The 15,596-nt window shown below is 38.2% G+C and overlaps 1 protein-coding gene and 1 long non-coding RNA gene across 2 annotated transcripts; one reads left to right on the plus strand and one right to left on the minus strand.

Annotated features, from left to right (window-relative positions):
* Positions 1–2,862: 2,862 nt before the first annotated feature.
* On the minus strand, positions 2,863–9,914 carry LOC126784005 (F-box protein At2g26160-like). The gene is made up of 2 exons (XM_050509518.1): positions 8,797–9,914; positions 2,863–3,025 (listed from the first exon to the last, which is right to left on the minus strand). Exons 1-2 carry the CDS (start codon positions 9,912–9,914, stop codon positions 2,863–2,865), a joined length of 1,281 nt encoding a protein of 426 aa, XP_050365475.1.
* A 1,642-nt stretch (positions 9,915–11,556) lies between these two features.
* On the plus strand, positions 11,557–15,376 carry LOC126782919 (uncharacterized). The gene is made up of 3 exons (XR_007670818.1): positions 11,557–11,669; positions 14,771–14,949; positions 15,021–15,376. It is a non-coding gene; the product is annotated as an uncharacterized LOC126782919 (long non-coding RNA).
* The last annotated feature ends 220 nt before the right edge of the window (positions 15,377–15,596 follow it).

Below are 15,596 nucleotides of genomic sequence, written 5' to 3' on the forward strand. Positions count from 1 at the left end.
TGACCATGTAAAAATTTCATCCAATTCGGACCTAGTTTGACCGTCAGAATTTCCGGTAAACTGAAAACACCACTAATTTGTCCTAAAGGAGAATCTATTACAAAGATGTGAGCGTCGAAAGCCGTTTGCATATCTGAAGTCACCTAATTTTTGTTACTTATCATGCAGGGTCGCACTGAAGAAATCTATTTGGCAAAGCCCCGGTCAATGAGGTTTTATTATGTGAAAACGCCTCTTTTTTGGTTGACCGTAGGTACGAACGGTCAAACCATGTCCAAAATGGACGAAATTTTTACGGGGTCCCTAAATATATATACCAATCACATCTGCTGGTGTCGATCGACCATATTTCGAATTAGAGTTGACGATCACCTAAGTGTCAACTAATGTATCATAACCTTTATATTAGGTTTAAAATAAAACTATCGCATTATGAAGCGACTATATGAAGGAAACTTCTAGGGATCGATCGACACCAGCCGATGTGATCGTTATATATATTTAGTGACCCTATAAAAATTTCATCCAATTCGGACCTTATTTAACCGTTGGAATTTTTGGTAAATCGAAAACACCACTATTATGCCATAAGGGAGGACCTATTACAAATATGCGAACGCCGAAAGCCGTTTGCATATCTGAAATCACATAATTTTTGTTATCTATCATGCGCGGTCGCACTAAAGAAATATATTTGGCAAAGTCCCGGTCAATAGGGTTTCAATATGTGAAAACGCCTCTTTTTTAGTTAACCGTAGGTACGAACGGTCAAACCATGTCCAAAACGGACGAAATTTTTACGGGGTCCCTAAATATATATACCAATCACATCTGCTGGTGTCGATCGATCATATTTCGAATTAGAGTTAGCGATTTCCTAAGTGTCAACTAATGTATCATAACATTTATATTAGGTTTAAAATAAAACTATCGCATTATGAAGGAAGCAAGACGGCTAAATAATGCGCCTCTTATACATTAGGCCAATTAGGTTAGAAATTATGTGCGGCTGTGAGACCGACCACACTATTTTTTTTATTAAAAAAATAATAATAATGTAAAATTATAAATATGACAAAATGATGTCGCTTTGTATCGTTGACCATTGACTTCGGGTTGTTTGGGTCGGTTCGGTTTCTAAGGGACTGAACCCAAAACCCAACCCAAATAGAATCGGTTCGGTTCGGTTTTTTAATTTTCGGTTTGGTTTGATTCGGGTTTCGGTTTGTTCGGATTCGGTTTGAGTTCGGGTCCGGTTTTTTTCGGTTTTCGGGTCAGTTTGTCCACCCCTATATAGGAATAGCCAGCGTTATGTAAGGTTACGGGTCTCTGCAAACTTCTTTAGTCATTACTCATTACCACCGTGAAGAAAATGATGGTGAGAATTGCATCAGCGCTCCATTGGAGAAAATGAAGGATCGATCTGCAGTTGGCTACCAATTCGGAAACCAGTAGCTAGTATTGATTGGCTTTGCACAAAATGTAACTAGCTAGCTAGCAGAGGAATTAACCTTATCGAAATGAAAGATATGTGATTGCTCGAAAATGGTTGAGGACGCGACAAAACGATCAGGTCATCAAGATATGTATATTGTTTGATATCAGCATTCAACAAATAAGATCACCTTCTTATCTCCTTTCACTTCAGCTTTTAAAAAACAAAGAAAACTAGATGAGTGGCCGGTGCTATTGGTAATGGTAAGTGGGTGTCATGAGTCAGAATTGGCTTATCGCAGATGGAATTTTGGTGGGTGCTTCAGGTTCCTACGTATCTTTTTGGTTCTGGCAGTTTCACCCTCTAGTTAATTTAAATATATTGCTTTAGCCTATTCATGAATCATGCAACATGATTTTCTATTAGGAAACTGTGTTGGTGTCCGTTTCTCCTTCGATAAAGGAAACACAGTTCCTTTTGAATACAAAACACTCTGATTTGATTTGATCTCTTTCTCTGTTGTCTCCTCCGAAAAATTTATCATGAATGCATCGTTTTCCGTCCTAGTTATGCCTGAAAAGAAGTATAAATGGTCCATTATATTTGATTCCATGCATGAATATAATGGTATCTTTTGGATCAGCAACGAGCGGGTGTTGCTCAGGGTTTTGTTTTGTAATTTTCACTTTACTTCATTTAATCGGAGAGAAAAAATACGTTGCTGTTCTTTTTTCGAAACTAGGTAGTTGCTTATTGATCGATACCAGTTGTAGAGTCAGAAAGAAAAATAGTTGTAAACTTGTAATAACTTGGGTGTCAATGTTTTCCTTCAATAGTTTGTTTATATGCACAGAGATATTTCCACCCAACTGCTTGTGAAAATTTCAGGTAATTTAACTAAAACATGGAGCCTCTATATATGAGACATGGATCCGGCCAAGCTTTCATCTGGAAGTCAAATAAAAGTGTCCATCTGGCCATTATTAATACTTTGTCAAACGTAATGGTGTAAGTTCTTCATATGAATGAATCCTAATACAATAAGGAATAGCTGTTCATGTTAATGCTTTGTTTATATGTGCATGTATATGAATGTTATCCTGTGAAATGATCCTGTGAAATGATCCTCATGTTAGTGTGTGTTAGTGAGTGCGTGTTAGTGCGTGTTAGTGCAGCATGATTAACTCCATTAACTCCATAAATCACGGGAGTGATTCATGGAGGAAGCACTTGTAGTTAGCTTATATATAGGTTAGTTTGATGTTGTATACATTCATATTGTGATTAAGGAAAATATTTACCTTGTTTCTAGTTGGTATCAGAGCATTGCTCTGCTCCTTTCCTTTTCTTTTTTTTGTGTGCAAGCTTGCCATCTTCTCTTCTCCCTCAACATACCGCTGCACTAAGTCGGAATACCCGACTCTCACTCAAGCCCACACACCGGCCACTACAAAGCTCTCCTGCCTCGCCGCCGTTGTCCCACCATACGCCCTCGCCTCGACGTACTCCTCGACGCGCTCCTGCCTCACCGAGCCGGCCACTGCAAAGCTCCACCGCCGCTGCAAAGTCCTGCATCGCCGACGATCGCTCCTGCATCACCGAGGCCTTTTGTGATTAAAACCCAACACTTGTAAGGTGGTTAAGTTGGGACAATATCGGTACAGTTAGTCCACGGGCCACGCTTGTCGATGTTTAACATGGTATCAGAGCAAAAACAGCTATTCAAATCGTCCAGGATCCCGATCTCTATGGTGTGGTTGGACATGATCATCATACCGCAGGAGGGGCAGTACCTACCGCATCCATAGATGGTTGTGGCAAAATTGGTATGGCTTTAAATATTTCTACCTTTGTTGGTTTTGATACTTGGATTATTGATTCGGGTGCATCTGATCATATGACTTATGACAAATCTTATTTTACCGTATTGTCTCCTCTACCAGTACCCTATGTTACTAATGCTAATGGTGAGGCATTCCCCGTATTAGGGAAAGGGTCAGTTCGTATTACTCCCACCATAGAGCTTCACAATGTGCTATAAGTACCTGCTTTATCTCATCATTTGATATCTGTCCCACAATTGAACGCTGATGCTAAGTGTTCTGTGACATTTTTTCCTATGTATGTGATATTTCAGGATCTTCTCACCGGGGAGTTCATTGGTCGGGAGTATCTGAGGGGCAGGTTGTTTCATCTGGATCAGACATATGCGGGGGAGAAACCAGGGGCACAGTCTCAGACCGCTTTAATCTCCACTTCTGACAAGCTAAGTGAAGTTTGGTTATGACATCGTCGCTTAGGGCATCCATCTTTTAGTATTATGAAAAAATTCATGCCTACTTTGTTTTTTAGTGTGGATGAGTCTTCTTTACGTTGTGAGACATGTGTTTTGGGAAAGAGTCATCGGTCTACTTATTCTCCTAGTACTTCTAATAAAAGTACTTACCCTTTTGAATTAATTCATTCTGATGTTTGGAGTCCTTCCAAAGAGTCTACTGTGTCCGAGATGCGGTATTATGTCTCATTTATTGATAATTGCACCCGTCTTTCATGGATTGTTCTCCTCAAAACTAAAAATGAGGGTTTTCCAACTTTTCAGGCCTTCTATAACAATGTCCAAACACAATATAATACCACAGTTAAAATTCTTCGTTCTGATAATGGGGGGGGGGAATATGTGAATCATGTGTTTCAGGAGTTTTTTACCACACATGGAATTGTTCATCAAACCACGTGTCCTTACACACCTGAGCAAAATGGAGTTTCTGAAAGAAAAAACCGTCATTTACTTGATATGGCTCGGTGTCTTCTTTTTAGTGCCCATATGCCTCTGTCCCTTTGGGGTGATGCTGTCATAACTTCTGCCCACCTCATTAATCGTCTTCCCTCTCGTGTCCTTCAGGGAAAGGTTCCATATGAGGTGCTTGCATCTCATGTCTCCTTACCCTCTTTTCATAATCTTCCTGCTCGTGTTTTCGGTTGTATTGCTTTTGTTCATCTTCCAAAACACCAGCGGTCTAAGTTGGATGCCCGGGCCATTAAATGTGTCTTTGTTGGGTATGGAGGACATCAGAAAGGATACCGGTGCTACCATCCACCTACTAGGAAGTACTATGTCTCTATGGATGTTACTTTCTTTGAGGACATGAGCTATTTTTCCTCTTCCGATACTGCTCTTCAGGGGGCGAATTCGTATTTTGAAGAGTTGTATCATGGGAAGGGGAAGACAAATACGCCAGTAGGTATGGTGACCGGTTCAGGCTCAATTGAGATTATCAAAATATCAGCTACACAAGCACCATCCGATAATTCTGGTGTCATTACTCCAGAAATTCAGGAACCAGAAGATGATAACACAACTGCCCCTCATGTCTCCGATACTACTATTACACCTGACCAATGCTCTTCTGGTACGGAAGATCACTCATCTGAGGTTAGTCATTCTACTAGTGAGGCTAATAGTCGAGAATATGTCTTACCAAATAGGTCTACTCGGGGTCAGCCAACAAAAAAATATGAACCTACCCTTCAGGCTAAAGCTAAGTATCTTGTGGCAAATTTTATGTCTACCAAAAGATTGTCTAAGTCATATGAATCATTTGTGAATAAAATATCTACTGTATCAGTGCCTAACATAGTACATGATGCATTGGGAGATCCAAAATGGAGGAAAGCAATGGAGGAAGAAATGGAAGCATTACAAAAGAACAATACTTGGGAGCTTGTATCTCCACCACATGGCAAGAAGACTGTAGGATGTTGTTGGGTGTTTACAGTGAAGCATAATCCATATGGGTCAGTGAGCCGGTATAAAGCACGCCTAGTAGCAAAGGGGTTCACCCAGACATATGACATAGACTATGATGAGACATTTGCACCTGTTGCAAAGATAAACACTATTCGGGTATTACTTTCTTGTGCTGCTAACTTAAACTGGCCACTTAGACAGTTTGATATTAAGAATGCATTCCTCCATGGAGAACTTACAGAAGAAGTGTACATGGATCTTCCACCTGGATATGCGTCCGCTTCTCCAAGTAAATTTGTATGCAGATTGAGAAAGTCTTTGTATGGTCTTAAACAGTCACCTCGTGCTTGGTTTGGAAGATTCTCACAATTCATGAGGAAAATTGGCTATAGACAGAGTAACTCAGACCACACATTATTTCTCAGACATCAACAAGGAAAGGTAACAGCCCTAATTATATATGTTGATGATATGGTAGTTACTAGGAATGATACTGTTGAGGTGGATAGATTACAGAAACAGCTAGCCACAGAATTTGAGATGAAAGACCTAGGTACACTCAAGTACTTCTTAGGCATTGAGGTTGCCAGAGGAAGTGATGGTATCTATCTGTGTCAGAGAAAGTACATCCTTGATCTACTAACAGAGACCGGTATGCTGGATTGCACTCCCATTGATACTCCTATTGAGCAGAACCATCGGTTAGCAGAATATCCGGATCAAGTGCCTACTGAAAAACCTCGTTATCAGAGGCTAGTTGGACGCTTGATTTATTTATCACATACGAGACCAGATGTTGCATATGCAGTAAGTGTAGTCAGTTCATGCATAATCCCAGTGTAGACCACATGGATGTTGTTGTGAGGATTTTGAGATACTTGAAGTCAGCACCTGGAAGAGGAGTAATGTTCTCCAATCACAGTAATACCCTTGAGGTTTGTGGCTTCACATATGCAGACTGGGCTGGAAATATTACAGATCGGAGATCCACATCAGGGTACTTTACCTTTGTTGGGAGTAATCTTGTTACATGGAAGAGTAAAAAACAAAAAGTGGTAGCTCGATCTAGTGCTGAAGCAGAATACAGAGGTATGGCTTAGGGAGTGTGTGAATTATTATGGCTTAAAAATTTGCTACAAGATTTGGGTATTAAGCATGAATATGCTATGCAGCTGTACTGTGATAACAAGGCAGCCATTGATATTTCACAGAATCCGGTGCAACATGATCGTACAAAACATGTGGAGGTTGATCGTCACTTTATAAAGGAGAAGCTAGACGCGAAGATCATTAGTTTTCCTTTTGTTCCTACAGAAGAGCAACTTGCCGATATGCTCACAAAAGAAGTGTCTAAAAATACTTTTTATGACGCATTTAGCAAGTTGGGCATGGTTGATGTATATGCGCCAACTTGAGAGGGAGTGTTAGTGCGTGTTAGTGAGTGCGTGTTAGTGCAGCATGATTAACTCCATTAACTTCATAAATCACGGGAGTGATTCATGGAGGAAGCACTTGTAGTTAGCTTATATATAGGTTAGTTTGATGTTGTATATATTCATATTGTGATTAAGGAAAATACTTACCTTGTTTCTAGTCCTTATTCATAATTGTGTTGATGGCTCTGCATCATATTCTTAATTTTCAATTTATACCTGTTAAATCATTAATATGTAACTAGCAGAGGATTCAACCTTATTGAAATGAAAGATTTGTGATATATATATATATATATATTGCTCGAAATTGTGGGGAGACGCAACAAAACGATCAGAGATCTATTCATATATATATATATATATAGCCTTTTCACAGTAGCAGCTAGCTATAAGTTAAAATCACTGCCTTCACAAACTTGGCGCGCGTTTATCAATCTGGTAGGAGCAGAGGCGGATACATGTATCAGTCTATTAGGGCTGCAGCCCAGATATAAACTAACTAGGTACACATATGACATGAAAGTATATTGCGGTTTCGAAGCACATAAACCCTCATTTTGGATTTCATCGGAAAATTAATTAAACACCCTCCCCATATATATGTGTGTATGGCCCTTCCTAAGGGATCCATTTTTTTGTCTTTTAAAGAGATAGTTCATTAACCAACTTTTCGACTACATTTCAACATCTTCATCGTTCAACTTTTAGGGTCTAATGTGTAGATCACTCCTATAAAATTTCAACCAAAATGTTGATCGCTAAGGTATCAAAATTGGCGAAAGCAATTGACACATCAAATCTGTCAAACATGAACCGTTCATGCTTATATGTTTAAATCACAGTTTTTAATGTCTTAAAGAGCTCCATCTTGGCTAAAATTTTATATATGTGATCTAAAGATTATACTCTAAACACAGATTAGCCTCTTGTCCTTGGAATTCAGACTTTTTCTTAAACACAGCAAGTCAATCGATCATGCGTCTTCTAAAAAAAACGTTAGATGATCGATTCAATAATTCAATTTAATGAAGCATATATACGCACACAAACATTCTCATTCATTCCCCAAACCTAAACGTCAATTTTGACTTCTAGTCTTCTGTATTCTAATTTGGTTTATTTATATCACTAGAAATCTGATGTGTTTCGAAAGTACGATTATATATTAATGTGTTGGAGGCCCAACGTCATCTTTTGGAATTGTTTAAAGAACTTGCTCTGCATTCTTTTCATCCTTACGAAAAGAATTGACGAATTGACGATATTTCTATTTTCTTTATTCTTGGTATCTCACAACTATGTGCAAATGTTACCAGCTTCATTCATTCCTTTAATTCTTAAGGGTTTCTTGGCTGAGGGTTTATTATTTACTAGAAAAATTTATGTCTATGGTTTTGCACGGGTGTGTGTACACAACATGCCGGATTGAGCTTTTGTTTATTTTCTATGAATTAAGTTTGTAAGACATAAAAGGTAAGGTCTTTTGTCCCCTCCATGTTAGTTTAATTTTCAATAAATTATGGGTAATTTGTCATATTATGAAAAATTAATAATAAAAACACTCACACAAACACGTACACGTACATATATACATATATAGTTTTATATATACGTACATATATAATACACTATATAGCAAATGCGATTGATCGAGAGGAGATGACTGAGAGATTGATGTAATCCCTTGCAAGCTTGTTATTGCAAGATGTATATATATATATATATATATATATATATTATTTTTGGATAGATGCTATAGCAAGCTTTGGAAGCAAATATACCCTCAAATTGGATTTGCACCCAAATATACCTGAGCGCCGCCAACAATCTCAATATGCATGGCGCTGATGCCTTGCACGCGTTTTGACTAATATATGTTTATTAATTTCACTTAATTTAACTCTAGGTGTTTTCATGGACAATATATTAATACAAGCACGATGTACAGTTTGACAAGAGATCTAACACATAGACTGCTTTCCCTGTCCTTGGAATTCAGAAATTTTCTTAAACACAGCAAGCCGATCATGCGTCTTCTCAGAAAAGAAACATGCACGTTATATGATCGAATCAATAATACAATGTAATAATATACACATACTTCGTGAGAAAACAAAGCCCCTTGTCACTGCAGGATGACCGCATAAAATTGTTAAAGTTGAAAGTGTGGCACAAACCAGATGGGAGGTCGCCCACTTGTCAGCTTCAACAACTTCTCAACATCCTCTGCATAAGGTTTTAATACACGACGACTCGTTATGTCATATACTCCGCAATCATTAGGTCCATAAGGTTCAAGACGGCTTTCTATAGCATCATAATCATGGGTAAAGTATATGCAATCAGACCGACAACCCGGAAAATCTGTAGCCACCACAGCAACCGAGGAATTGTCACCGACAAAGAGAGCAACATCACCTAGGGTTTCTTTTTCAGTCCACTCATGTTCGTCAAGATTGATCTTGAAGATTTTGAATTTTATGGTCTCGCGTCGTTTGAAATCGGGTTTATCTTTTATGTATTTAATGTACCTCTTAACCATCCATAACTCTTTCTTATTTGAATCCAATGCAAGATATCTCTTGCTAAAACCATCCCAAGGAAGATCTGGTGCAAGCTCCAACTTGGAGAAGCTATTAATATTGTAAGAAAAAAGTTTGCTGCGGTTATCAACTGCATATATTATACCTCGAGAATAAACCACTTCTTCAATTGTTCCCCACCTCTTATCAACATATGTCCAACGCTTGTCCTTACTACTGGGTCTGATAAAAGCTAATCGATCATACTCACCATATATCACCGTAAGAACAGAATTTTCTGGATCTGATATCGGGTCAGCTGATAGTGAAGCCTTAAAGACATAATAATCGCATTTTGTAATCCATTCCTTTTTACCAGTCACTGAGGGAAGACGAATAATGGTTGCATCTGCCCTTTTATTCTTTCTAAGCTTCACAGAGAACGGATTTACTAAGTTTAATGCAAACATTTCATCCATGAATATCAACCATCCTTTTGAAGAACCACAAAATCGTCGGTTTGGCACCCTTAGATGCATGTTGAGGACCTTATCATTCATGATGTCATATAGTTTCCATGAATTCTCTTCATCAGTAATCAAGAGCTTTGGAGGTTGACTACATCTTGATATGTGTTGCCTTTGATTCTCCTTTGCCAAACAAAACCATGACTTGCTTACAACACTAAATCGCACATAATCCTCCGATGATACTAGTCTTAACAAAACTTGACCCAGCAAGTCCTTTTGTAGTCCTGCCCAGTTTGAATGCATTATTATCCTCCCGCAATTTGTAAGATCTCAGACAAGAAAATACTTTAATCATATTGCTGCTGGGCTTATTTAATATATAGTTCAATCGATCTTCTACTTTGTAAGGGAATAGGAATATTGCCAATTAACTAATAACTAACAAAAACGGAAAAGGATTCCTATTGCACAGAGGATTAGCTCTACGATGAAGATGGTGAAGTCGATATATAATACACACACTGGACTGGAAAACTCTAGACTTCACGTACTACCTCAATTTTTGAATCATCTTAACGGTAGAGAGATGTACGGAAAAGTGAAGTAAATGGGTGGAAACAGCCAAACAGAGAGTCACACGCGCCTCACGCGCCTTGCCCATTTAACATGCCATCTTTCAAAGGAAGAGAAAAACATCAACATTTCATTATTCAGCTCATCCTAAACTCTATTGGGACTAATTAAGAACATTAACATTTCATCTTGCAAAGAAAAAAATAATTAAAATTTTCATTTCTTAGATGATACCCCTAATTAGTGAAGTACGTAGCGCATTGTATATACACATCAATATTCCATTTGTTATCTCCGGTACTACACTTAAAACCCTATAACAAGATATGTATAAAATCCCCATTTTTTTCCCTATTAGTGACCACCGATCGTTTCATTTGTTAATAACCCAGCCAAAGTCTGCTAGCTAAGCTTTGCTCCTAATTAACCCATAGCCTAGCCCTAGCTTGATCTTGTTTCTTCAAGAAAACCATGGAAGAAGAAAAGAAGACCCAATGCGAATATTGCAAGAAGGAGTTTGAAGAGAGTGAAATAATGGGGCACCTTCTTGAAAAACACATGAAGAAGATGAATGCAAGAAGATGTGGGGTTTGTGAAGTACTATTCTCAAGTGAAAAGGTCATGATGGCGCATCAGAAATCACACAAGGGAAGCTTCTTTCAATGCAGGTTGGTGAATACTGTAATCCATCATTCATACATGTCAAGAAGGTTGAATTATGTCTCAATTCGATTTGCTAATTCTTCATCTTTAATGGTTAATTAGGTCTTGCCCTAGAAAGTTTGTGACCAAGTCCATTCTTCTTCAACATGCTGAAAAGATGCATTGAAGTCAGAGTCAGAGAGTCTCAAAGATGATGTACGTAAGGTACTTAGCTAATTAGTTGATTAATTAAACCCAATCTTGATTAGGGTTCTTTAATTAATTACTAATTTTCTATTTTTCTATGTTAATTGGAGGACAGATGCTGATCAATTGAAGTCCAAGAACGATGGAGTATTAAAAGCTGTGTGATTTTTTTTTTGAAATGTGCTTTTTGTTGTGTTGTGTTTGGATATATTTTTGATGAATTGATATGAGGGTTTGTAATAATTTGTACTTGGATTTCAATATTATTTAATACTTGGAGACTGTAATTAGTTCATTTTAATTCTTGATGGAAAGGCGAATTGCATCGTCTCTCTCTCTCTCTCTCTCTCTCTCTCTCTCTCTCTCTCTTTCTCTCTATATATATATATAGTAATTACCTTAATTAACGTCAAGTGACACCAAACGCGTGAAACCCACGCGGTTAGAGTGGTTACTGGTACACCACCTCGGTGAAACGTTCTTTCTTATTATGGTGTTTTTACTCTTTAAAAGAAATCTAAAATGGAGCGGTCAGTCAGTCAGTCAGTCATTTAGGGTGAGGGTCATCTCAAGTGTACGTTGGGATCGGCGGGGGATCTATAGCCGGCGAACAGCATCGGCAAAACGTATTTCCAGGTCTGTTTGGTCGATGTCTGTTTTGTTATGTTGTTAAAGCAATGAAATTTTCTGGTTGTGTGTGAAAAAATGAATTTTCTGTGCTGGGTTTGGGTGTTTTTGGGGTTGTGATGGATGAGGGTGGAAAATGTGGTGTTGGGTTTCGAGGGGTGGAGGAAATGGGGCGTAGAAGAATGGGTTTGGGTGTTGAACAGTTGAAGTATGTGGTGGCGCGGTGGAATTGAAGGCAGAGGGTGGTGGAAGGCAAGTGTTGGCTGTAAAAGTGCTATAGTTTGCTGAACTTGCACAAGGGGAGGGTCTGGGTGGGGAAGATGATGATGGAGATTCGGAGTGTGTGGGTGAAGGGTGGAACGAACAATAGATTAAGATAGTCATATTAGCCTTGTTCAGAACTATCATTTGTTTTGCCAATTTTGATTTTTGAAAGTTTTTGTTAATCTATACATGGTTTGGTCTGAACTATAAGCTTTTGGTCCAGAGGAATATGATTTCTGGCTATGTTTGCTGTACATTGTGCTTATTACCTCTTGTGATGTTTTTATAAGTAATTTTATACATTTAAATGGGGAAGGGCAGGTTGTGTGACTCGAACATTTACTGCTTGGAGAAAGTTATCACTTATCAGATAGGGAAAAATGAACCAAAAAAGCTAATTGGCTTGGCTTGAGTTGTATCTGGTCAAGCCTCTAATGGGTCAATTTCAATGTAGCTATTAGATACTCTTGTCTAAACAATGTCTTGCAACACAAGCATTAATGACATTTTGGAATTTGTTTGCTTTTGGTGGAAAACCCAAGTGCGACCTCTTATAGTCTTATGTTTGTTCATAATACAATTTTGAACTACAGGGCTTTTGTGCTAATTCTTTAATTTTCCTTGTTTGGAGGATTTTATCTTGGATGGTTGAAATATTTAGTTGAGGGTTGGTTGCAAATTGTTGAATGGTTATGGGTTCTTTAGGTAGAAGACAACGAATGGCCAATGGTCGTGTCTCTTCTATTTTTTCTTGCTGCAGCTTCCACCTCCCCCTTCTCTCCCCTCCACCACTCCTGTCTAGGCCTTCCTTCAGGAGGAGAGCGGCTCTCTCTTCCTCCCGACCTCCTCTGTTGGAGAAAGTTAATCCCCCGATTGTCACTTTGGATGATGTCCGTGGAAAAACTCTAGCAACCCCTTGGATAGGTAGGTTATCCGAAGAATAAGTAGAGGCAAAACTTGCAGGTTGCAGCGCAGGGAAGAGACCCTAAGCTGTAGTACATGTCTAGTGGGTTTAATCACTGTTAGATAGTGGTATGTATTATGGTCTTGAACTCTTTGCTTTATGTCTAGGGCCTGAGGCCAGGTTTAGTGTTCCAAACACTGAGTTTTTTAATTTTATATTCATGGATCCGTTTTATCTCCGTTCAGACTTCACTTTAGTTGGAGAACTGTAATCTATTGAACAAATTTTTCTTACGGTTGATGAATGCAGTTAATGTTGATTTTTTCCATAAAAGATATTAAAAATATATATAATAAAACCCCCTTGAACTACCGAGCTAGCTTTGTGCTGTAGTTTCCTTCCCTGTAGAGATTGTAGGGCTTGCATGTGGCCCTGGGTCTCCAAATCAGATAACTGAAAGAAAATTACTAGTGTTAAATGGTAGGTAGAGTTGTTGGTGATGTGTTAGTAGAATGCCATTGGATCAATATTAGAGAAATAATATATGTACTATTCAAATTCGTTTTCCATGGGATGGGTAAATATGATCAATGAAACAGTTGTATCCACTGTCCATAGTCAAGTAGGCTACTGTAACAGTACGGTGGCCGTTAGTTGAAATTCAGAAAAAAAAAATTGTCAAGTGATGCTTGAGCTGAACTTTAGCACTGGTGTAGCAGGACCAGTGGTTTGAAATGATAGTCCAGAGATAATTACAGAATTTGTTTTTTGATAGCATAAATGCAGGATAACGTCCATCTGTCTGTTTGGTTTTGTTGAGCTTCATCCACCCCCCTACACTCATATCTTACAGTTGATTGTATGTGCAGTCGAGTCTAACTGCATAACTGATTTGGCGTATGTACTATGAATATAGTAGTTAAGATTAAAAGATAATATATATCCGACGTTGAGGAAGCTTATCAAAAGCATAGTGTAGCTTGGTTTCTGTTTTTAGATATTCAAAATATCATAATTTGAAATCTAAGTGGATTGTTAAAGTTGGAATATTGTCATTTCAGTCCTGACAGTTGCGCTTAATTAGATGAAAGTTCCCTTTTCTTCATTCAAGAATATTGTCGTGCCTGTATGGGTCATAATATGGTATTTGGTAAATGAAATACAGGGTTTGTAATCAGGACTAAAATTTATTTATTTTATTATTTGTTTCAATGTGTTGGTCACAGTCTCTACATCTAGTCTGCGCGCTGATGATATATATTTTTGTTTGATTATGTGATTTATTTTGGCTGTTCTCCTGTTTTTGCTTCAATCTTTATTTTACAATAGGGTTATTTTGGTTTCAGATTGGGTTCTTAAACTCATCAAAGCTTGATGCCTTGATCAATACCTGAAATCTAATGATAGTAACTAGTGCTTGGTTCTAGGAACCTTCATGGTGTGCTGAAATTTTGATGTCTTACCAGGAAAGTGGTTAAATCTTTCTGATCTCTAACGAGGGACTTCATTTTCTAGATAACATTTGCACTTGCTCCTGTTTAATTTCTGCATGGATAATTGTGTTTTTAGCATTTATAGGCTTTGGGGGATTTTAGATGGACTAGGTGGGTGAGGTAGCTTTCTTTCAATAAAATGGACTTGCAGATTGATGCTTTAGAATTCAGTACCGCACCATTGACACACTATGCCAGTAGGGATCTGTTGTTAACTGAGCTAAGCTTTTCTCTGCAGCTGTTTTTTTTTAAAATAAAATAAGAAAAGACTAAATTAAATAGCCTCTTTTACTTTTCTCTCTGTTAGTAATTTTCTGCTACTTGTCCATAGACGGTTCTTACGTATCAATGGAATTTCAGTCGTCTCCATATACATGGGGCACAAACCTTGTTGTTAGTCCTATCTGTGTAGGATCTATCTCTGATGTGGATTATGTTTTGAGATGCAGTCAGAGAAAAAGAAGAGGAAAGCTCTGGCCAGAAGAAAGAAAACATCAAGAGAATCGAGAATAAAATGGCTGCTGTGTCTTGCAAGTGTGGGCTCAGAGACTAGCTGAGCTGCAACAGTTGGAGGAAGAGAAGAAGAATCCATGGCTTAAGATCTTGTCGTCAAACCTTGTTCTAAATGGTAGGATTTGCCACTGAACAAATAAGAAAGGCAGTTTTCTAATGCTCATTTCATCCTTTGTCCATTTATAGGTAATCCCGGAGCAGATGGATTGATTTTGCTTTCTCTAATTAATGGACTGAGTCAGTGGTTTTAGGTTGCTGTGTCGACAGTAGCAGGCGGCATTCTTCTACAGCAACTTTACTGTCGTGTAGGTCACTGGCTCACCGTGTATTGAATATTGATACCATTTAACATTCAAAGTAGTTTCTTTAGGCTTTGTTCCATTTTGCCATAGAGTTTCACTGTGGGAGAAATGATACTCATATGAATCACAGCATAAGAGGAACTGAGGGAGTGTTATTTATTGGATGCCCTCACCTTAAATCACCGCTTTATTTAATATGTAACTCTTAGGCCATCTTTAACCCATGGGTTATTGTGCCACAATTTCTCAAATTGTAACACATCTCGTCTCCAACCGATGGGTTAGTGTACCAAAAAAGTGTGCTAGAAGCCTAGAAGTAGCTCGAAAGGGCCAGAAATAGTCATTTTAGGCTATTTTTAGCACACTTTTACGACACATTAGCACATGTGTGTCTCGTCTCAAAAATTATTTTTTATTGTTATTTTGATGAATAATTTCATAAATACATAACAACATTGTT

Source organism: Argentina anserina, chromosome 2 (assembly GCF_933775445.1).
Source record: "Argentina anserina chromosome 2, drPotAnse1.1, whole genome shotgun sequence".
NCBI lineage: Eukaryota > Viridiplantae > Streptophyta > Magnoliopsida > Rosales > Rosaceae > Argentina > Argentina anserina.

Excerpts from the sequence above, each read along its gene's own strand:
- LOC126784005 (XM_050509518.1), bottom strand. The coding sequence starts at position 9,914 with ATGCATTCAAACTGGGCAGGACTACAAAAGGACTTGCTGGGTCAAGTT. Across the intron at positions 3,026-8,796 it reads AGTGGGCGACCTCCCATCTG|GAGCGATCGTCGGCGATGCA; the intron begins GTTTGTGCCACA and ends TCGGTGATGCAG.